At 36.9% G+C, this 24,911-nt stretch overlaps 1 protein-coding gene across 2 annotated transcripts in view; it reads right to left on the bottom strand.

Moving 5' to 3' along the window:
• The window catches only part of COG5 (component of oligomeric golgi complex 5), a 307,147-nt gene extending 282,293 nt beyond the window's left edge, over positions 1–24,854 (bottom strand). Inside the window, exons 1-5 of one of the 2 annotated variants that reach the window (XM_035020357.1) lie at positions 24,717–24,854; positions 19,616–19,755; positions 16,285–16,342; positions 11,336–11,390; positions 11,165–11,234 (exon numbers count right to left, since the gene is read on the bottom strand). In XM_035020357.1, the coding sequence (XP_034876248.1) occupies positions 11,165–11,234; positions 11,336–11,390; positions 16,285–16,342; positions 19,616–19,755; positions 24,717–24,810 (417 nt within the window). In that variant the 5' untranslated portion in view covers positions 24,811–24,854. The remainder of the gene's footprint in view (positions 1–11,164; positions 11,235–11,335; positions 11,391–16,284; positions 16,343–19,615; positions 19,756–24,716) is intronic. The other variant, XM_035020356.1, reaches the window with a different exon arrangement.
• Positions 24,855–24,911: the final 57 nt, after the last annotated feature.

Genomic DNA, 24,911 nt, shown 5'->3' with positions numbered 1-24,911 from the left:
AAATAAATAAATAAATAAATAAATAAATAAATAAATAAATAAATAAAATCTTAAATAAAAAAACTAAAAATAGGGGCACCTGGGTGGCTCAGTTGGTTAAGCAACTGCCTTCGGCTCAGGTCATGATTCCGGAGTCCCAGGATCGAGTCCCGCATCGGGCTCCCTGCTCGGCGGGGAGTCTGCTTCGTCCTCTGACCCTATCCCCTCTCATGTGTTCTCTCTCTCTCATTCTCTCTCTCTCAAATAAATAAATAAAATCTTTAAAAAAAAAAAAACTAAAAATAAAACATAATATTAATTGGAAGAGGTTGAGTCTATGAAAGATCCTAAGTACAAATTGATACTCAAAAGAGAAAATAATCTGAAGGAGACAAAGATGGTCACAGGAAGATAAGCAGAACAGTATAATTTTTCAATGATTTAATAAGTGTTAATACAGATATATCAGTATTTCATTTCTTTGGGTGCATATTGGTTTATAAAACAAAGAAAAAAAATTAAGCATAGAAAACTAAACAAGAATCATTTTGAACCAAATGACTCCAGAAAAAGTAGTAGTATTCAAAACAGAAAGGCCTGATTAGTACTAGCGATTGTACGTAACAACCAGAAAAACTGGGAGTCTTGTATCAATCAGCACCAATCTCTAATGATCTCATGTAATAACTAGGAGTCCACCAGTAGTCACACACAACATACAATTAAAAAGTAAGTCCAACACTACTTCAAAACTGATTAACTGAATGTCCCAAAGAAAACAGATCTACACTGAACAGAAAAAGAATTAACAACTGGCAGACAAAAATAATATTCCACGTCATTTTGTAAATAAAATTCTACTGAAACACAGCCAACACAGTTGAATAGTTGCAACAGAGATATGGTAGCCCAAGAACCTAAAATATTTGCTACATGGCCACTTATAAAAAAAGTTTGCCAATTCCTATATAGATAAGTCCTTTAGATGAATCTATTAATTATATGTTAAGACACATCTTTTGTTTTTTTCAACAAAATCTATGTAACCATGAGACAAGCAATGAGATACAACTGATACACAAAACTAAAAATATTTCTAAATATACCAAGTTTTAAAAATGCACAATCTAAACAAAACGCAGAGAATAAATATCATATGATGTAACATGTGAAACTTAATTATGAAAAGGGCCTCAGGCTAACAAGCAGTTACTCAGGCTTAAATCAGACTATTAAACCAGATGCCATGCCATAACCACAAATAAATTAACTAAAGAACTTTGCTGATGGGATACAGAATTTTTGTTTGTTTGTTTGGATACAGTAAGACTGTTACAACCCTGAAGGAAAAAAAATAGTAATAAACAAAAAAGAATTAAAAACTGGAATAGATTAAGAAGATATATATTCCAAAAAACCAAATCGATGGTATATGCACCTCTGTTACCAGAGTTGGTCTGAATGTAATCACTACAGTATGTTATATGTTTTGCAATCTGCTCTTGAAGATGTTTAAAGCATTTAGGAAACTATATCAACTGTCTTGATGACTACAGCTTTGTAATATAGCTTGAAATTCAGAATCGTGATGCCTCCAGTTTTGTTTTTCTTCTTCAGAATGGCTTTGGCTATTTGGGGTCTTTTGTGGTTCCATACAAATTTTAGAATTGTTTGTTCTAGCTCTGTGAAAAATCCTGGTGGTATTTTGATAGAGATTGCATTAAATGTGTAGATTGCTTTCGGTAATAAAGACATTTTAACAATGTTCATTCTTCCAATCCCTAAGCACGGAATGCTTTTCCATTTCTTTGTGTCCTCTTCAATTTCTTTCATAACACAAAAACAGACATATAGATCAATGGAACAGAACAGAGAATCCAGAAGTGGACCCACAACTATATGGTCAACTAATCTTCGATAAAGCAGGAAAGAATACCCAATGGAAAAAAGACAGTCTCTTCAACAAATGGTGTTGGGAAAACTGGACAGCAACATGCAGAAGAATGAAACTGGATCACTTTCTTACACCATACACAAAAATAAATTCAAAATGGATGAAAGACCTTAATGTGAGATAGGAAACCATCAAAATCCTAGAGGAAAACACTGGCAGAAACCTCTTTGACGTCAGCCATAGCAACTTCTTACTAGACACGTCACCACAGGCAAGGGAAACAGAAGCAAAAATGAACTATTGGGACTTCATCAAGATAAAAAGCTTCTGCACAGCAAAGAAACAAGCAACAAAACTAAAAGGCGGCCTATGGAATGGGAGAAGATATTTGCAAACAACATATCAGATAAAGAGTTAGTATCCAAAATCTACAAAGAACTTACCAAACTTAATACCCGAAAAACACATAACCCAGTTAAGAAATGGGCAGAAGACATGAATAGACACTTTTCCAAAAAAGACGTCCAGATGGCTAACAGACACATGAAAAGATGCTCAACTTCACTCATCATCAGGGAAATATAAATCAAAACCATGATGAGATACTATCTCACACCTGTCAGGATGGCTAAAATTAACAACACAGGAAACAACAGGTGTTGGCAAGGATGCGGAGAAAAGGGAACCCTTTTGCACTGTTGGTGGGAAAGCGAACTGGTACAGCCATCTGGAGAACAGTATGGAGGCTCCTCAAAATGTTAAAAATAGAACTATCCTATGATCCAGCAATTGCACGACCAGGTATTTAACCAAAGGATACAAAAATACAGATTCAAAGGGATACATGCACACTGATGTTTATAGCAGCATTATCAACAATAGCTAAACTATGGAGAGAACCCAAATGTCCATCGACTGATGAATGCATAAAGAAGATGTGATATATATATAATGGAATATTATTCAGCCATCAAAAAGAATGAAAGCTTGCCATTTGCAATGACATGGATGGAGCTAGAGTGTATTATGCTAAGTAAAATAAGTCAGTCAGAGAAAGACAAATCCATATGATCTCACTCAAATGTGGAATTTAAGAAAGAAAATGGATGAACATATGGAAAGGGGGAAAAGAAAAAAAGGAGAGAGGGAAACAAGCCATAAGAGACTCTTAACAAAAGAGAACAAATAGAGGAATGATGGAAGGAGGTGGGTGGGGCATGGGCTAGATCGGTGATGGGTACTAAGGAGGGCACTTAGCATGAGCACTGGGTATTTTATGTTAAGTGATGAATCACTGAATTCTACTACAGAAACCAATATTGCACCGTACATTAACTAAAATTTAAATAAAAAAATAATTTTAAAAAAGAAAATCTTATCAAATTTATGGTTTAGTTTAAATGTTTAAAAGAATTTGGTTAAGTAAGTTTGTAACCAGTTTTTAAATGTCTGGGGCAATAGAATTTCTTGAGTTTCTAAGTTTTGAACGATTACTTGCATAGTTTATTAACATTTAAAGAGGTAATGATTACTTAATGCTAATGAGTTACTATTTAATAAATCTAAAAGACAAACTAGAAATTTCTAAAATATAAGTGATGAGGAAGGCCTGGCTGGCTCAGTCAGCAGAGCACGCGACTCTTGATCTCAGGGTTCTAATGAAGTTCGAGCCCCACATTGGGTGTAGAGATTACTTTAAAAAAATAAAATACAGGTGATGTGTATTCTCCAATCAAGAAAGTGCCCCAAATATTAAAAATTCTATCAAAAGTAGTCACATTGAAGTCAAAATATAAGTGCAATGTGTAACATAGACCTGTGTTATAGACCAAACCAACACTCTCCAACACATAGAAGCCTAACTCATTAAACACTTCTTTTCTGTTAGGTCCTTAATAGATTTTGTGCTTGCATCTAACATTAAAGGTCTTTTAGTAACTAAAAAGTCACAGTACTACAAGAAAATACATAAAAAGAATCAAAAGATGGTACTGTTAATTCTAAAGATGGCAAATATGATAAAAATGAATATAAAAACATATTTTTCTGGACAGATCTTTAACTTACCTAAAAAAGTTAAAGATATAGTTTCAGACCAAAAAAAAAACACTATAATTTATATATAGCTTAATAAAAAACTTGAATAAGATTTAGATAGAAAGAAGCAATTTGGGAAAGACAAAAAAATGTACAGGTACAGACCAAATTTGGAGAGTTAGAGGGGGCAGGAAGTTCAGAAAATTTAGTTGTACAATTAGGTGAATTATAGTTCAATAAAGCTATTAAAAAAAATAACAGGTCTGAGGTAAGGTACTGAGAAAGCTGGAAAATCAGTTGACATATAAAAAAGAAACTGGATCATAAGGGTTTAGGATTTCAGAGGTGAATTGTATGGTCATGGGAGTAGATGGCTCAGGTAGACTTCAGATGAAGATCGTAACTGGAGTTACTAGAGTCAAAGAAGAGTGAGGACAGAATGATGGGTGGATTACTATGGGTACTAAAGCCAGAAATTATGATGTAAAGACTTTCACTGTAAAGATGACTGAGCCAGGTCTGTCTTTAGTGAAGTATGCTGACAGATACATGTAATAAGTAAGGAGGACAAGGGGAAATGGCTTGAGTTAATCCTTTTAATGCACACTTTCATTGCCATTCTCTGGATATGCTCTGCAAACCTCCACCTCGTGCCTTTGTCATATTCTTCCTTCTGTCTATAATTCCCTACTCTAAGCTTAGCGTACCCAAATCCTACTTATTCTTTAAAACCTTTATCAATTGCATTCATTCTTAAAGATTTATTTTTTTTTTATTAAAGATTTTATTTATTTATTTGAGAGAGAGAGAATGAGAGAGAGCACATGAGAGGGGGGAGGGCCAGAGGGAGAAGCAGACTCCCTGCCGAGCAGGGAGCCCAATGCGGGACTCGATCCCAGGACTCCAGGATCATGACCTGAGCCGAAGGCAGTCGCTTAACCAACTGAGCCACCCAGGCGCCCATTAAAGATTTATTTCAAAGCGGTCCACAGCCTACTTCTTTAAGCCTATCTCCTTTCTTAAGCATTAAAAACTTCATAAAGCAATCCAATTGCATATAATTTCTCTGTCCTGTGAGTTATTGTTGATTTATTTTGGCATTTATGTAATCAGTATTTTATTAGGTCATTTTGTATAGTTATATTTCCTTTCACCATGACGTAAACTTTTGAAAACAAGTACCATCTCACCCATCTTTGTATTTCTGCCATCACTAACACAATATCTCTCACAGGAGATGTTCCAATGGCTAAGAAAATCAGAGCTGCTTAGTTATCAATCCCTCATTGTCTTATCCACATTCTTTATCTTCAAACAATATCGGCATTAAGTTATTCTATACCTACTAACAATATGAAGAGAAAACTTAATTTAAAAAACCTACAGGGCGCCTGGGTGGCTCAGTAGGTTAAGCATCTGCCTTTGGCTTGGGTCATGATTACAGGGTCCTGGGATCAAGTCCTGCATCAGGCCCCCCGCTCAGCAGGGAGTCCGCTTCTCCCTCTCCCTCTGTCACTCCCTCCCCATCCCTGCTTGTGCTCTCTAATAAATAAATAAAATCTTAAAAGAATAAATAAATAAAAACCTTCATTATTTCCTTTATGGAGTCAATTTTCAAAAACCAATTCTATATAAAATAACAATGAACAATAGAAAAATAGAATTTTTTTAAAAATACCATTTAGTACAGTAACAAAACAATATTTAAAGATAAATTTAACAAAACCAAAATCAAAATATGGCTGAAATTAAAGAAGACCTACATACATGTACAGATAACATATTCATGAGTAAGAAGATTCAATATTGTTAAGATGTCAATTCTCCCTAAATTCACCTATGGATGCAGCACTTTTCCAGTCAAAATCCTAACCAGCTTTTCCAGATGTCCATCAACAAATGAATGGATAAAGAAGATGTGGTATATATATATAATGGAATATTACTCAGCCATCAAAAAAATGAAATCTTGCCATTTGGAACTAGAGAGTATTATATGGTATATATATATAATGGAATATTACTCAGCCATCAAAAAAATGAAATCTTGCCATTTGGAACTAGAGAGTATTATGCTAAGTGAAATAAGTCAATCAGAGAAAGACAATTACCAAATGATTTCACTCATATGTGGAATTTAAGAAACAAAACAGAAGAGCATAGGGGAAGGGAGGGAAAAATAAAACAAGACAAAATCAGAGAGGGAGACAAACCATAAGAGACTCTTAATCATAGGAAACAAACAGGGTTGCTGGAGGGGGTGGAAGGATGGGGTAACTGGGTGATGGACATTAAGGAGGGGATATGATGTAATGAGCACTGGGTGTTATATAAGACTGATGAATCACTGAACTCTACCTCTGAAACTAATAATACACTATATGTTATTATTTGAATTTAAATTAAAAAAATTTAAAACTAAAAAATAAATTTTAAAAAGAAAATAATAAAGTTCATCAAGATGAGCACCAGCCAGAGCTATGAGATTAGCCTTGAACAAAACTGACTTTATTCTAAGAAGAACTTGAATTATCTTGCTTTTCATTGTAATATGGGTTTGCAATCCTAAAACTACCTTTTTGTACTCTAGGAGTGAGACAAAAATATCGCCAATACTCTCAATAAAGAGAATAATGGCAATAAAATAAAAATAACACCTCTTACGCTACAAAAAACAAAATAAAATATTGGGTAAGAAGAAATTTCTAGTATATTAAAAACACAAATGATACTAGGAAAAAAATCCTAACCAGCTTTTTAGTAGAAATTAGTAAACTGTTTCTAAATTCATAGGTAATTGCAAAGGTACTAAAATAGTATCCTTTTTCAAGATCATTTGGCTGAAAGAAGACTTAGTAAAAAACTACAGTAATCAAGATAGTGTACTATTAATATAAAGGCAAAAGACTAGATCAACTGAAGACAGTAAAGAGTCCAGAAACAATCCCACATATTTAGCCAATCAAATATTATGAAGGCAACAAAAAAATTCAACAGGGAAAGAAAAGTTGTTTTCAAGAAATGGTGCTAGCAATCCATAAAAGAAAATTTGATAATTTGAACTTCATCAAAATTTACAATTTTTCTATTTCAAAAGACACCACTTAAAAATGAAAAGTCAGGGGCGCCTGGGTGGCTCAGTCCTTAAGCGTCTGCCTTTGGCTCAGGTCATGATCCCAGGGTCCTGGGATCGAGCCCCGCATTGGGCTCCCTGCTCCCCGGGAAGCCTGCTTCTTCCTCTCCCACTCCCCCTGCTTGTGTTCCCTCTCTTGCTGTGTCTCTCTGTCAAATAAATAAAATCTTAAAAAAAAAAAAAGAAAAGTCAAGCAATAGACTGGGAGAAAGATTTACAAATCATTTACTGGGAGAAAACATTTGCAAATTATATACTGTAGCATAATATATAAAAAAATTCCTAACTGGGTATTTATCCAAAGAAAACAAAAACACTAATTCAAAAAGATATATGCACCCCATGTTCACTGGAGCATTATCTGCAATAGCCAGGTTATGGAAGCAACCCTAAGTGTCCACTGATAGATGAATAAAGAAGACATGGTGTATACATACATACACACACACACACACACACACACAGAGGAATATTGTGCAGCCATAAAAAAGAATGAGATCATGACATTTGCAACAATTTGGACAGACCTAGAGAGTATTATGCTAAGTGAAATAAGTCAGAAAAAGACAAATATCATATAATTTAATGATATGTGGAATCTAAAAAACAGAACAAACATAAAAATCAGAAACAGACCCATAAATACAGAGAACACACCGATGGTCAGCAGACAGGAAAGGGTGAGTAAAGGGGAGTGGGAGGTACAGCCTTCCAGTTATGGAATGAGTAAGTCACAGGGATGAAAGGTACAGCATAGAGAATACAGTCAATGGTACTGTAATAGTGTTATATAATGACAGATGGTAGCTACACTTGTGAGCACAGCATAATGTACACAGTTGTTGAATCACTATGTTGTACACCTGAAACTAATGTAACATTGTGTGTCAATTATTCTTCAATAAAAAAAAAACAGAACAATAAGATAACCCAATTTTAAAACGCCTAAAAGATATGAATAGACTGAGTTAACTAAAGAAGATATACTAATGACTAATAAGCACATGAAACAATGCTCAATCATTAGCCGTTCACGAAACATAAGCTAAAATCCTGATGAGATACCACGTACACCCACTAGAAGGCCCATAATCAAAAAAGAGAGAACACAAGTGTTGGTAAGGATGTGCGGACAATGGAACCCTCCTACATTGCTGATGGGAATATAAAATAGTATAGGGACTTCGGAAAACAATATGGCAGTTCCTTAGAAAATTAAACAAACTTACCATACAACCCAGCAATTCCATTTTTAGAAATCTACCTAAGATAAATGAAAGCACAGGTCCATGCAAATACATGTGAGCAAATGTTCATAGCAGCATTATTCATAAAAGCCAAAACTAGAAACAATCCAAATATCCATCAACTGGTGAATGGATGAACAAAACGTGTTACAACCATAAAATAGAACAGAATTCACCAATTAAAAAAAAAGAATGAACTCCTAAAGACATTCTGCAATGTGGATGTACCTCAAAGGCATTATGCAAAGTGAACAAAGCCAGACACAAAAGACTATATCTTGTACAATTCCATTTATATGAAATGACCAGAAAAAGCAAATCAATAGAGAGAGAAAATAGATTAGTGACTGCCTAGAACTGGGAGTGAGAATAGGTACGTCATGACGGCTGGAATAGACTGAAGGTTAAAATCTTGCCTTTTGCAACAACATGGATGGAGCTAGAGAGGATAATGTTAAGCAAAATAAGGCAGTCAGAGAAAGACAAATACCATATGCTCTCACTCATGTGAAATTTAAGAAACAAAACAGATGAACAGAGGGGTGGGGGAAGAGAGAAAGACAAACCGAGAAACAGACTCTAAACTATAGAGAACAAACTGATGGTTGCCAGAGGGGAGGGAGGTGGGGGAAGGGGGAAATAGCTGATGGGGATTAAAGAGTACACTTAACATGATGAAGGAAAAAAAAAATGATAAAAAAAAAAAATTCATGGGTTGAAATCCTAACCCCCAATGTGATGATATTAGGAAGTGGGGACTTTGGGTGGTGATTAGGCCATGAAAGTGAACAACTCATGAATGGGATTAGTGCCCTTATAAAAGAGACCTGAGAAATCTCGCCTGCCCTGTCTGCCATTTGAGGATACAACAAGGAAATGACTATCTAATCATGATGAGCACTGAGTAATATACAGAATTGTTGAATCACTATATTGTACACCTGAAACTAATGGAAAACTGTATGTTAAGTATACTGGAATTAAAATTAAAAAAAACTTAATTTAAAAAATAAAAAAGAAAAGACAATGATTATCTGCAACCCAAAAGAGGGCCCTCACTAGGACATGACCAGGTTGGCACCCTGATTCAGCCTTCCAGCCTCCAGAACTGTGAGAAAGAAATTTCTCTTTATAAACCACCCAATATATGATATTCTATTATAGCAGCCCAAATAAAATAAGACAATGGCCAACAGACCTGAGGGATCTTTTTGTGGTGATGGAAATGTTCTCAAACTGGACTATGGTATGACTGGCACACTCTATAAATCAGCAAAGACATTAGTTATTTTAATAATATTCTGTATGGGGCGCCTGGGTGGCTCGGTTGGTTAAGCGACTGCCTTCGGCTCAGGTCATGGTCCCAGGGTCCTGGGATCGAGTCCCGCATCGGGCTCCCTGCTCTGCGGGGAGCCTGCTTCTCCCTCTCCCACTCCCCCTGCTTGTGTTCCCTCTCTCGCTGTGTCTCTGTCAAATGAATAAAATTAAATCTTTAAAAAAAAAAAAAATAATAATAATAATATTCTGTATGTCCAAAAGGTTAAGCAGATTAATGGAAAGTAAGAAAAGACCCAAATCAAATTTCTACAGATGAAACAAAAATGTCTTAAATGAAAAATACACTGAATAAGATTGGGGCAGATTAAACAGTACAGAAAAAAATGATAAGTGAACTTGAAAACAAAGCAATAAAAATTATCCAAAACAGAACACACAGGGAAAAGAGGACTGTGGAAAAAAATGAACAGAGAATCCAGTGATCTGTGAGACATTCTTAAGATGCCTGGTACATTTGTAATTGCAGTCCCAGAAGGAAAGGGGAGGAACAGAAAAAATATTTGGAAAAATAAAGGTCATAAAATCACTAATCTAATCAAAAACTGAATTTCAAAAAAAATACACAAGCACTCCAAATAGAACAAGTTATAAGTTTGGGTTTCTTACATTTGGTCACAGCATAAATGTTAGGTTTCTTCCTGTTCTCTATTGAACAAATAATTTCGAGTCTTAATAAGTTAGTAAATTATTAGGGCGCCTGGGTGGCTCAGTCGTTAAGTGTCTGCCTTCGGCTCAGGTCATGATCCCAGGGTCCTGGGATTGAATCCCACATCGGGCTCCCTGCTCAGCGGGAAGCCTGCTTCTCCCTCTCCCACTCCCCCTGCTTGTGTTCCTGCTCTCGCTATGTCTCTCTCTGTCAAAAAAATAAATTAAAAAATCTTTAAAAAAAAAAGAAAAAAGAAGTTAGTAAATTATTATACACTGTAATAATAAGAATGAAAATAATTCACTTGAATGGTTCAGATTTGTATTCTTTTAAACTGTGTATCTTGGTATGCCTGGGTGGCTCAGTCGGTTAAGCATCCAACTCTTGATTTTGGCCCAGGTCATAATCTGAGGATCGTGAGATCAAGCTCCCCTCATCCGGTTGGGCTCCGTGCTGGGTGTGGAACCTGCTTAAGATTCTCTCTCTCCTGGAGCGACTGGGTGGCTCAGTCAGTTAAGCGTCTGCCTTCAGCTCAGGTCATGATCCCAGAGTCCTGAGATCAAGCCCCATGTCCGGCTCCCTGCTCAGTGGAGAGCCTGCTTCTCCCTCTCCCTCTGCCTGCCTCTCTGCCTACTTGTGCTCTCTATCTCTCTGTCAAATAAATAAATAAAATCTTAAAAAAAAAAGATTCTCTCTCCCCCTCCCTCTCAAAAGAAAACAAAACAAAAAAACCCAAAAAAACCCTGTGTATCTTATTTTAAAGCTCTTTAGTATTTTTCCCCTTTCATCTCATATCCCCTTATTTCCTCAGAATTCATTCTCTTGAATTTGTCCACTTATAAGAACAAAATAAATAATAAAGTATAAAGAAATGAAAAGTGAGAACCTACCTGAAGTCTTGTGAGTTGTGCAGTCCTGGCTACTATTTTATTGTATGGTTCCACGATTTTTGCTTTCATCCTAAAGGAAAAGAAAGAGAGGAGTGACAATAAAATCATCTTCAAAATATCAATGGTTAAATTTCTTTCCATTCCACTTATTTACAAAATGAACAAAAGTACCTGTCAACAGCTCCCTGTAAAGCTCCAATTCTTGTCTGCATCATCTGAAGAACACCTAGGAAAACATAATAGTTTCCATTACCTTACAAATTTACAAGGGCTCCAACTTGGGGAAAAAATTGTATTAAAAGAAAAAATCATACATGTACACATACCCATAGATAGAAAAATTTCAATTTTTTCTGCCACCATCATAACTTAAACAACCAATATCTTTTACCTGCACTATTTTTAAAGCCTCTGAGTAGTCTCCCCCTCCAAATCTTGTTCCACTAAACAAGTCTGACAAATGGAGAGTGACTGAATAAGGAGCATAGGGTTTTCCAGTTTGGGTGATGAAAAAGTTCTGGAACTACATAGTAATAGTTGCACAACACTGTAAATGTAATTAATGGTACTAAATTATAGTATGTATGAAATTATGTATAGTATGTATGAAATTAAAGTACAGTTCATGTGTATTGTATTATAGTCACAAAAGAAGAAGCCTGAATGCTCTTTAAAGGTGCACATTGTAGCACAATATTCCCTGCTAAAACCCTTCCAGTCTCCCCTTTGCTTCCATGTCAAAACTAAAGTCCACAGCTTGGTCTTCAAGGCCCTGCACCATCTGGAAATGGTGTACTTTCTCTCCAACACTCAACTGCACCCCCAAGTTCCCACTAGATAAACCCCCACTATTCGTCAAGCCTTGGCTTAACAGAAACAATTACTAAAAGATCCCCCAACTGATTTAGATTTTCTTGTTATTTTCTTCTACAGCATACATTTCCTTCATGGCACTAATCACATTAGGTAATTACATATCCGCTTGCGTATCTGTTTAATTTTTTACTCTCTCACTAAACTGTAAATTCCTGGAGGCTAGGGAAAGTGTATTTTTCATTCACTACTGTATGACCTGAGCTTAACTCAGACTACTTCCAATGGCAATGAATATTTATTAAATTAATTATATGCTAGATAAGTAATACACATGGAGAGCAAGGATAGTATCGTCTTTACTCTCTACATACACAACATGATAGTTAACTTCTTACAAAACTGTAAAAATATTTTCAGGAAGATAGATTTTAAATTTTACTTTTTTATATACCTGAAAATAAGCTTTTAAATATTACAGTTTTAATTATTTTGAACTCCACTCTTGAAACTCAGTTTTCACATTTAACTGGCATAGTTGTAGTTTTAAAACATAACATTCTAAATAAACTTAGGTAGAGAACTCTGTCATATATTAGATGAAGTAATAGTAGAACTAATAAACATTATCAGATACAATTAAGCTTTAGTATGGCTCAGTCCAATAGAATCCTCTTGGGACCGGAGAATTCCCATTTTTCTGCTGGTTTTATGGTTCCCTGACCTTAAACCTCCAGGAATGAACCGCCCTTACTTGTTATCATCACGTCCCTACATCTTATTCTCTCCACAACCCACTCTCAAATAGACTTTCATATACACTCCACCAAAATAGATCTCATCAAGGTCACCAGAAATCCCCCAAGGTGCCAAATTCTATTGTCAGTTCTATCTTGCTCAATTCTCTGAAATTCACAACACAGTTAAACCACTCCCTCCCTAAGACATTTTTTTTCCCTCTGGGCTTCCAAGTTATCACACTCCCTGGGGTTCTTTCTGTTGTATTAGTGGCTCCTCCTCTGCTAGAGTCCTACATGCTGGAGTACTCCAAGATTTTATCCTCAGTTTCACTTCTCCATCTACACTGTCTCTTAGGGATTTCACCCAATTCCAATGTTTTAAACACTATCTATTCAATAAAATACCAATTTTATACACACACATCCACAAATATGTACACATATCTACATAGATTTTCTTTGTCTGCCTACCTATGTACGTACACACACACACACACACACACACACACACCTCTCTAATTTAAGACACCCAAGATAACTTCTGTCCCACCCCCGCCCCATCAAAATTATAATTCTCTCCATTCTAACCCATCTCAGTTACCCATACCATCATCTATCCCATTTTTCAGGTTAAAATCTTACGAATCACACTTGGTGACATTTTTCCCTCAGCCCTTTCATCTCCCATCAACAAACCCTATCAGCTCTGCCCCCATTTTATCCCACCCACTTTTCTCTCTCACATCTACCACTCTAATCCAAGGCACCATCATTTCTACTCTTCTGGTATCTTCTATTTTTTGGTACCCCTGATTCTACTTACTTTCCTATAGAGCCATCAGAGAAAACTTTTTAGAGCATTAGTCTTATACATCATACCCCTAATAAAAACCCTCCAATGGTTTACCACTGTATTTAGAATGAAAAAAATCAAAATTCTTTCCCAAGAACCTCATCTACAATTCTCTCCCTCATTCATTAAATTCCTCTCATACTGGCCTTTTTTCTGCCCTCATACATCCCAAGGTAATTCCTACCTTCCCATTTATTGGTCTCTCAGTTTACAACACTCTTCTCCCACTTTTCAGGTGGTGGTTGTTTCTCATCATTCAGTTCTCAGCTCAAATGTCATTTTCTCAAAAAGGCCTCCCCTGACCATCCTAGCTAGTAAGTAAGGGACTCCCCTTCCTCCACCCAATCATTCATTTTATTTTCTTTGTGGGACTTAAAAATATCTGAAGTTTCCCATTTGTGTATTTTCTTTGTCTGCTTCCCTGCATTAGAACATAAGTTCCATAAGAAAAGTGACTCTAGGGGCGCCTGGGTGGCTCAGTCATTAAGTGTCTGCCTTCGGCTCAGGTCATGATTCCAGGTCCTGGGATCGAGCCCCGCATCGGGCTCCCTGCTCAGCAGGAGGCCTGCTTCTCCCTCTCCCACTCCCACTGCTTGTATTCCCTCTCTAGCTGTGTCTCTCTCTGTCAAATAAATAAATAAAATCTTTAAAAAAAAAAAAAAAAAGAAAAGTGACTCTATTGTTCATAGGTGCCTGGTGCCTAACAAGGTCTCAGTTACTGTTTAAGTGAACAAATGAAGGAATGAGGATATCTCTTTTCAATAAAATAGGGTTAATTAAATATACCTCTAAATCCCGTAAGAACAGGGACTCTGTTATAGCTGTCTGGAACCCAGCAAATTCTCAACTAATATTTAAATGAATAAACAAATGAAAATGAATAGGTGGCAACTTTTAATAAAATAGGTTCAATAAACGTTCTACCAAACTACTTACGTAGCAAAAAAAAATTCAGTATTTGGGGGGAAAAAAGCAGATGAAGTAGAAGTTGGGATAATATTTGTTTTCAAATACAGATCACTTATTTTTCAGTATCTCAAATTTCTAGTAAGTGCTCAGAAATACACATCACGCCAAAATGAATGCTAATTCATGCTTTGACGTTTTATGTTCAAATAATCCAGAGAAGATGCTTAGATTATCACAAGAACTCAGAGAAGGCAGTCTTTGTACTTCATATACTCATCCAATGGATAGTCATTCTAACTCAGTCTAACCATATATTTTAAATGTTATAATCACTGAAAGCATTTTGGGAAAAACAAGCACATTATAGACCTAAACGCATATAAGAAAACCACAATGAGAACTATTTCTGTTGTGATGATTCATCTACTCCTAAATACACTCAGAATCAATGTACTACTAGCCATTCTTATGAGTTTTACAAATGAAAAAATCACTTATCATTTGTTTTAAAAAAAAAAATCACCATTAAAACAAGATATTATTTACTTGCTTCCAGAAACACATAAAATATTAGGAGATTAAAAATAATTAATTTCCAATAGGAAGTGGTCAGTACTCAGTTTTCCCAAAAACATAGTCTGATATCCATCCTAAATATTCAAATACCAAACTATTATTCCCTCAAATACTAAGTTCTTCATCAGGATGTCTGAGAAACAATATACATGCCGAGAATAAGTTAATGCCTTTGAGTGCATAAGAAATACTGGGGGAAGCATTAAAGAATATTGCATCCTAGAAAGCAATATCCTTCCTCCTCAAGAATTTGATCAACATAGGGAATATCACTTAGTTTTCTTTTAATGTGTAAGGATTAATAATAGTAATCACAACACAAGTGATAACGTAAAACATATTAACATTCCATATTTATAAGACATAGTTTAATTTAATCAAGAGAATGAAAAATTCACAGAAGATTTAGCCAATCAAAAATAATAAGACTCATAAAAATAAAAATCCAATGTATTATTCTTTTTTTAAGGTTTTATTTGGGGAGAGAGAGGGAGTGCTCGCGCACACGCACACAAGTGAGGGGAGAGGGAGAACAAGAATCTCAAGCAGACTCTGCACTGAGCATGGAGCCTGACTCGGGGCTCAGTGTCACAACTCTGAGATCATAACCTGAGCTGAATCAACAGTCAGACGCTGAACCAACTGAGCCTCCCAGGCGCCCCCAATGTATCATCATTCTATTATACTTTCATTGAAAAAAGTTTCAGAGAAAGCCAAAAACAAGGAAAGTATTCAAGCCTACTTCCACTATTATTCACTCTGGTGGTATTGATGTTTTTATTAATTAACAATTTTCTGTTAATTTTATAGAGGCACTAAATATGTGCCAGGAATTGTTCTAACCATTTTTCTAATTCACTTAGCCCTCAAAATAATACCATATAGGTACATTTTAATACTCCTCCTTTATACATAAAAGGGAGGCACAAAAAGGTTAATAACTTTCCCATAGTCACATATCTATTAGGTGGCAAAGCAAGGATTTGAACCCAAATAGTTTAGCTCAGAGGTCAATAAAGTTTTACTAAAGTTTTATTGGGACACAGCCACAATCATTTAAATATTATCTGGCTGCTTTCACTCTGCAAGAGCAGAGTGAGTTTAGTAGTTGCAACAGAAATGGTATAGCCTGCAAAGTCTAAAATATTTACTATCTGATCCTTAACAGTAAAAGTTTGCCAATCCCTGGTCTAGCTCAATCTAATTTATAGTACTTAATGGAAACATACCTTCCAAAGACTCAATCCCAGTTGCTTGTGCTAGTAAATCTTCATGTCTTGCAACAACCTGAAAATTAAGAATTTGCTGTATTAGGTACTTTTCTTTGTAACCACAAGGTAGAATAAAGGTCTCTCTCCATATTAGAGGGTGCAAACACCGACACAGAAGAAAAAAATACAGGTGATAAAGGTTTACTTGAGATGAGTTATTAGTAGAAACACAAACACGCTTATAGTTGAACATAGAGCCGAAGAAGACACAGCCTTTTCACCAGCCCCTTGCTTTCCTAATGGGAAGTGCAGGTAGAGTTGTGCCAAAACTGAAAACAGAAAATAAAAAAACAAAAACAAAAACAAAAACAACCCCAAACCAGCTAATTTTTGCCATGCTATTATATGCTTTCCCTGTAAAAATGTTTTTAAACATTAGATTCTCTTAGTTCTTGAACTTAATTCAGCATATTCTAATCTGAATCCTTTTCCCTGTGCAAGACTGGTTTTTTTTAATGAAAATTAGGGCAGTGTGAATTATCACATCAAAAACCCTCAAAGTTTAAGAGTTAAAGACCACATGCAAGAGATTCCTAGAAATATCAAGAAATCATACAAATTTTTAGAATAATGCAAGAATCCTTATCATTTTGTACCTTTTCAATTCCAATGAATAAGAAGTTTCCTATCTAGGCTGGAAACTGAAGCTCCTAGTCAGCAAGGATTCATTCACTGGAACCCCTACATCCTCCACTTTGTCCTGTTTCAGATATCACTGTTATTCTATCAAGTCCCTTTTTATCACATCCATCTAAAATAACCATTACTTTTGGTCTCCTACATCTGTTAAGATGGCCAGAACATGTCTGAATTCTCCCCAGTCCACTGATACAGTCATCGATGTGTCCATCCTAACAAGACTAATTTTAATTCTCTATTCTTCTTTTTCCTGTGTGAAGAATACTTTGGAAATGTTGAAACTCCTAAAACTAGACTTTCATAAACTCTCCTGCAGCCAGCTGGATGAATTTCCAAGAGATCTGAAGACAGAAAAGAAAGGAAAGCTATTTCCTTACTACTGTTTCAGCTAGTAATGAGCAAGGTCCTGAGACTTGAGAATTTAGAGATGGTTGGAAAAGCCGTATCAATCATTCTAGAATTTAGTTATCAGATACCCCGTGGCAGAATTTTAGCAGTGGCATGGGCGATAATGGCTGGAACTTCCAGGCCTCCGCACTGCATCTATGAAGGTAGATCCTTCAACTCAGTACACTGGCTGACTTCAGAAGCATCCAGTTCTCTGTATTAAACATGTTCCTGCTTTAAATACCTAGAGTGGTCTGTTTCCTGTCCTAAGCCCCAACTAATACATACTTCATCATATCTTTTGTTATTTTAGTCATCTCAGTGATATTTAAAAAAGAAAGTTATGGGTTTGGTTAGCATTATCCCAATTTTGCTTCTGCAGAAAAACGATTATAGCAGGTTCAGATCTCATACTAGGCTTCCACTTCATACTCCAGACTACTATAAGTGTAATTTGTCCCCCGTAAGAGATGTTAAATAAATTTTTAGTTTTTATTGATTCCTGCAGAGAGAGTACTGCATGCAAGAAATAAAGAAAATACCAATCATATTACTCAGCCATAAAAAAAAGAATGAAATCTTGCCATTTGTAACGACAGGGATGGTATTGGTATTATGCTAAGCAAATTAAGTCAGAGAAAGACAAACACCTTATGATTTCACTCATATATAGAATTTAAAAAACAAAACAGATGAACATGGGGGGGAAATAAAAGAGAGAGGCAAACCAGGAAACAGACTCTTAACTATAGAGAACAAACTGAGGGTTGCTGGAGGGGAGGTGGGCAGGGGATGGGCTAGATAGGTGATGGGGATTAAGGAGTAGACTTGTGATGAGTGCTGGGTGTTGTATATGAGTGATGAATCACTAAATTCTACCCTTGAAACTAATACTACATTGTATGTTAACTAGAATTTAAATAAAAACTTGAAAAAAAAAAAAGAAAGAAAATACCAACCATAAAAAAGAATTTCAGGTGGCTATTACAAAAAGCCACCCCTGAGAACCCTAGGCAGAGTTAAGTGCATTCTCCTCTGCTTTTATGAACGTTTTGTACTATCACTTGCCTCTCATTATTTCTCTCTGTATCTGCCACTGGTCTGTGAGTCCTTGGAGAGCTGGGAAATATGTTCATTTTTCTATCCCCACAGCCTAATGTGAATCCTGACAATTAAAATATATAATTATAAAATTAAAATATATAATATATAATCAAAGTTAAAGTGACCTTAGAAGTCATCCCAGTCCTAAGCTACTCTTTCAATAGATAAAGTATAACACAAAAAATTTAAGTGAATGTCTCCTGTTATACTAGATCTAAGTTTCCTGGTAAACAGTCTATATATTCATGCATTTGTTCATTCATTTAAATATTTATTAAGTGCCTACTCAACAGACAAAAGCCAACACTAGGAAGTATACTATAAAACTCCCTATAAAATTACAGAATTGTAGAAAAGGAAGGAACCTTCAAGATCTTCCACTCTAATCTCTTCCTCCTTATTCACTCCAACCCATTTAATAGATTTCCTTTTTTAAAAGCAAAACTCAAAGACATTAAGTGATAGGAAAGGTACCAGCACAGCTGAGATTAGGACCCATCTCCTAATTCCCCATATTGTGTTCTACCACAAATTTATCAACTTTCTATAATTTCAGCAAATACTACATTTTGCATTCATAAAGTGGGAAGTGCCAATGTGAACACACCAATTTTTCTTATTCAGTGTTCTACTTCCAAAATTCCATTTCCTATTACTTTTGTCAAAGGCTTCCTATTTTTCAGCCCCCTATATTCACTGCACATCTATTAAGGTAGTGAAAACAAAGTATAACATACCCCTTTGGAGAGATGGGTATGTTAGTTTTTCAACTAAGAAAAAGTAGTTTATAGAAAACTTTTCAAAAACATACTTTGAAAAATAAGCCACACTGATAAGTTACACATTTGCTCACTTAAATATGCATTTAGATTAAATAATGCAAGGATTACAAGTGATAAATTATCGTTTTAGGTCGAAGAATCCAGATGATCCAGAAGACTGGAAATACCTGGGGCGCCTGGGTGGCTCAGTCGTTAAGCATCTGCCTCCAGCTCAGGTCATGATCCCAGGGTCCTGGGATCGAGCCCCGCATCTGGCTCCCTGCTCAGCAGGAGGCCTGCTTCTCCCTCTCCCACTCCCCCTGCTTGTGTTCCCTCTCTCACTGTGTCTCTCTTTGTTAAATAAATAAAATCTTTAAAAAAAAAAAGATTGGAAATACCTGTAGGTGTAGTTCTTTATCCAACTGACTGATTCCTTGGGCAAGTTTTGCTAGTTGTTCAGCAATTACAGCCTGATGAATTGACTGGGAAGTATAAGTCTTTACATCAAAGTCTTCATTTAAAAAATCACTATAACACTCTAGGGGAAAAAAACAAGGAAAAGTCTTTAATTATTAATTGCACTGCACTAAACCACAGATATCAGACAACAAAACAATTACAGATAACATACTTTGACATCTTCTTAAACACCAAGAACTGTTGTAAATGAGAAGAGAGTGGTAACATTCACTGAGAGCTTACTGTGGGTGAGGCACTGACCCACACACTTTAAACATATTAATGCATTCAATCCTCACACAACCCTGCTGGAACTATCGTTTCCCCCATTTCACAGATGAAGAGACAGGTAAAGACAGGGCATGCAACTTGTCCAACCTGTCTGAGATTTGAATCCAGGCTGCAGAGCCCACACTCTGAACCCCTATATTACACTACTAAAAGTTAACTTTTACCAGTGAGTCAAAAGGAACATATTGAGTAGAAAATTAAAAATTAACTACTAACCATAGCCTTTAATGCAACAAGGTCACTGACAATGACCTCAGGCAAATTGACTATATTTGATATTTATGGTCTCCGATATCTCTAAATCAATGCACAAATGCTGTCATAATAAAGTGAAGCTGGAATCTTAACAGAAATAGGCAAACACAAACTTTCAGGTGTTACTGAAACTAAGGATTTATGGGTAAAATAACTAAATGGAAAGACAGCCTATGTTCAAAACAGACCCTTAATGAACCCAAAAAAGAAGTGATGCTAGGTATTAAGATATCTTTCAGTACAGAAACCCAAAAATCTGTGGGTGAAAAACAAATGGAGAGAATTAAGACGTAAAAATAGTTATGCAGAACTGAGCTCAGTGTAGGTATAAAACCACTATCTTCCACCCGTGTGGGAGATAAGGTAAGACCACCCTGACAAAGATTATAAAACTAACCAGCAACCATTGTCTCTATCCATATAATGTATGCTCCATGAAGGCAAGAGCTTTGTTTTGTTTACTCCCACATCCCTAGAGCCTGAACAATGCCTGACACATGGCAGGTGTTCCATACGGTTAAATGAATCAATTCACCTATATATCAGCTGCAAGTAGCATTCTGCAAAGAGCAAAGACTCATTCTTGATGATTCTCAAAGTGAAAGAAAAACTGCTACTTTGGCCTTAATTCTGGGATCCCCATTTCCTTCCAGTTTGCCAGGGAGTTTTCAGAATTAAGGATCTTGCGAGGCAGCTAAGTGGAGAAGGCTACTCCAAGAAGAGGGAAGGTTTAGAAGCAGCAAATGCCATAGCATATTTTGAGAAATAAGGGCAACGCTGACATCAGTGTGTCTAGATCACACTGTGTGTGTGTGCTGGGCAAAAGGGAAAGAATGATAGTTCAGGTTCCAAAGGAAGGCTGAGAGGGCAGTTTAAAAAGAGACTGGTAAAGACTTCTAAAGTGTTCAGACTATATCTCACTGAGGTTAAAGATAAGAAAGAGCACTGTCAGCTTTGTGTTTCTGGCAGCAGTATGGAGGATGACTGAAAAGGGATTAGTCACACAGTGGTGTGCTGGAGCTGGCTCATATTGGCTCCTGAGAGCCAACGGTTCAATTTTCAGGAATTGTGTGAGCTAGGGGACATCACATGTAGGCATCTTAAAAATTGACCATGATGAGAGTATTTATAACATAGAAATTGGCATACACTACAAAATCAGGGCTTTTCCTATTTTACCAGAAAGCTGGTTTACCAGTACACTCATGTAATAGACCTGCAGAGGCCACCAGTGAGGTGCTGTTAACAGCCCAAGGGACATGATGAAGGCCTAAGACAATAGCCCTAAAAAAAAAAAAAAAGTGACTAATTTGACAAATATTCAGGCAGTATAATGTGTAGGACTTAGAGACAAGCTGAAAATGGGTGATTATGTGGAGCAAGAAGTAAAAGGATGATTCTTGACTAATTGACATAGAGAATTCAGCTTTGCATTAAGCTCGACCACTAGGCATCTTTGCATAAAGATAAAAACGAACATATTGCTGTCTCCAAGGAACTCATAGTCTACATGGGAAACAAGCACACATCTAATTAACCACATACAATTGATGGTAACAGAAGGTTAGAGGAAAGGGGTAAAAAAAAAATGAAGTAATCTCACTTTTTCACATATAGCACCTGAACTATTTGTTCATATGTAATTTTTGGTATGTAAAACTAATCATGCCTTTTCACTATCAAGATAGAAATGTCCAGTAGACAGTAATCCCATAGCTCAGAAGGGAGGTAAGGACCATCTATGCATGTATTTGTGTGCATCTATATTAATTTTGAAACCATGAAAAAAAAAAGCAGATGATTTAGGAATAAATTTTGGAATGCACAAAAAAGAGGGAAATGGAGAAGACTGAGTTCAGAAGCCAGGCAAACACCAAAAATTTGGAAGGAGATGGAGAAAAATGAAAGCAATCAAGGAGACTAAGGAGCGTTCAGAGAGAAAGAAAAACAAGAAAGAATAGCAAGGGACGGTTTGCAGAAAGTGGTAAATAGTGTCAAAGATCTTACAAAGATCAAAACAGTGAAGGCTGAAAACTGGCCACTGGACTTGGCATTTGAGGACTGATTGTCCATCAGAAGAAAAGTCATATAATGCTTCTCTTTTATAGTTGTCTCATTCCTATAGGAGGTACATCAGGAACAGCTCACAAATTATTCCAACTACACATCTGCTCACCAACCCTATCAATCCTATCCTCTACCACTGGCAGATCCTGTACATAGTGAATCACTGTTACGGACAGAAATGTTTAATTTTTAGGAATGTTACAGAGAATGGGTGGTGTGAACCACTGAATTCGGGGCAAACTGGAGAAGACTAGCAATTAAAGGAACTTGGAAAAGAGCATTTAGAGAATTAGGAATTTTCTTTTTTTTAAGCATAGAACTCACAAGTCACATGAGGGGAAGTATTTCCAGAAAAGAGTCAAATCCTTTTTACAAGTTCAAGTAAGATAAGGACCAAAAAGTATCCATTTGATTTATTCACAAGGAGGTCATTAGAGACCTTGGCAAAGAGATTTCAATGGCATTGAATGAGGGTGACTGGGTCCTTGAGGAGACAGGAAAAAAATCCAGAGCACAGGAGGAAGACCGTCCTTAGAAGCAGAGATTCTACTTCTAGTGTAATGGAAAATACAAGGGAAAAAGACCAGTTACAGGCATAGGTTTAGTTCATAGGTTCGATGGGGCAAGAAATGGAGGAAGCTCACATCTGATGGGTTATCTTTTTTTCAGGGAAGTTTAAAGTCATTTGTTGAGTTTGAAAGGGGAGGTCTGAAAGAGTAAGGATTTAAATAATCACTGTGGAAGATGGAAAAGAGAAATAAATAGGAAAATACAGAAGTCAGAAATAAGGACTATTCACCCTTCAAAAACTGATTACAATTCCAGAATGCATCCTACTGAAATATATACCTATGCCTGACATGTACTGTTTCTTCCACTTCTTCATCTAGGGAAGTTCTATTTACACTTCAGAACCAATTCCATCTAGAAAGACTTTCCTGACACTCCCCTAATCACACCCAGTTGTCAGCCTCCTCTGTATTGTTTGACTTTGTACACAATGCTGCTACCCAGCAACACTGTATTATAATGCTTACCTTCACAGCTTTACAAGATTATTTCCCCTTACTAAAATGGCAAGTTGCTTGAGGGTGGGAATTGCACACATATCAGGAGTTCAAAACTTGGTTAAATGGAATTTAAATTAAGATACAGAGATGCATTGGACAGAGATCCTAACCTAGAGAATCTAACACAATCTAGTTCAGAAAACCACCTCATCAGAAAGTTTTGACAAAAGTATATACATTATCAGGAGAAGGTAAGGAATTAAGGGCAATAATACACAACACTCAGAGAAAAACAATAATCTAGAATTTTGTTATTTTGTTTATAACCTACTTTGGTCTACAAATGTGTGCATATGCTTACTGTGATGTTCATTAAAAAATTTTTATTCTGCACCCACCATATGAAAGGTACCGTTATTAACTGTGGAATATAAAAAGGGGTTCTACAATGCAGCAGAAAAAGTTAGGTACACAAATTATTTCAATACCAGGTAGAACGTGATGGCAATTAGGGAGGAAAATTAAGAACAGATGAGAAGAAATTTGAACTTTATTCTGAAGGATAAGAGATTTGCGGCGTGTTAACTGAATTAATAGAATTTAATGTACTTCTCAAAATGTACAATGTTTAACTTATTTCCTAGAGTTTTCCTCTGTCCAAAACTATCAATAAACTCCTATATTCAATGCATGGTTGTGGATAAACGCCTTGTAAAAAACAAACTAGGCTGTGAGTGGGCCACCTGTGTAATCCAAGAATTTGTTAATAGAGGGATGCTTCCAATTCCACTTAAAAATGATAACATTAAGAGCTGTCATCTATCTGTTCTAGGTCTTTCACTTTTCATGGGAGACAACGCTTCCTCCTTTCATCAAAAATTGCGGCAGCAGCCAGTGGCTGTCAACCTAGGTCACCGGAGTGCGGCAGTCCCAGGACTTCAGAGAAACCTCAGGCGCAGGAAGGGTAGAGTTGAAATGAGTAGCAACCAGATGCGGCGCCTGGGTGGCTCAGTCGTTAAGCGTCTGCCTTCGGCTCAGGTCGTGGTCCGGGACCCTGGGATCGGGCCCCGCATCGGGCTCCCTGCTCCGCAGGGAGGCCTGCTTCTCCCTCTCCTACTCCCCCTGCTTGTGTTCCCTCTCTCGCTGTGTCTCTCTCTGTCAAATAAATAAATAAAATCTTTAAAAGAAAAAAAAGAGAGAAATGAGCAGCAACCAGAAATCAGGTGTCCCCTGGACACCCGGAAGGGAAGGGGGCTGCTAGTCTCTGGAGAAACAGGTTGGCTGGGCTGGGGGGAGTGGTCACGTCGAGACCGGAAAACTTTCTGCAAAGCGACGGGTTGAGTCCGCCACCCGGGTCCAGGTGCCGAGCAGGACAGTCCCCCCAGGCCCACCACCCAGCCAGACCCAGACTCCTTACCGTCCTGCAGAAGCTCCCGGACTGCCGCTGTCGCCGCCCCAGAACCCAGAGCCCCTTGTCCAGCTACAGCGACGCCGCCGTCACCACCTTCCATGTTGGCAGGTGCCGGGGTGATGGCGTCAGCGGTCGGTTCGCCCCTCCCAGGTGGTGACGCACAATGCCGGCGCCGCCCGCTCCGCCCAGCCCGCGGCTCCC

The sequence above is a fragment of the Mirounga leonina genome, unplaced genomic scaffold, assembly GCF_011800145.1.
Source record: "Mirounga leonina isolate KUSES-001 unplaced genomic scaffold, KU_Mleo_1.0 Mir_174, whole genome shotgun sequence".
NCBI lineage: Eukaryota > Metazoa > Chordata > Mammalia > Carnivora > Phocidae > Mirounga > Mirounga leonina.
Note: the sequence above shows the minus strand (reverse complement) of the source record. Positions and strands in the feature narration are given on the sequence as shown.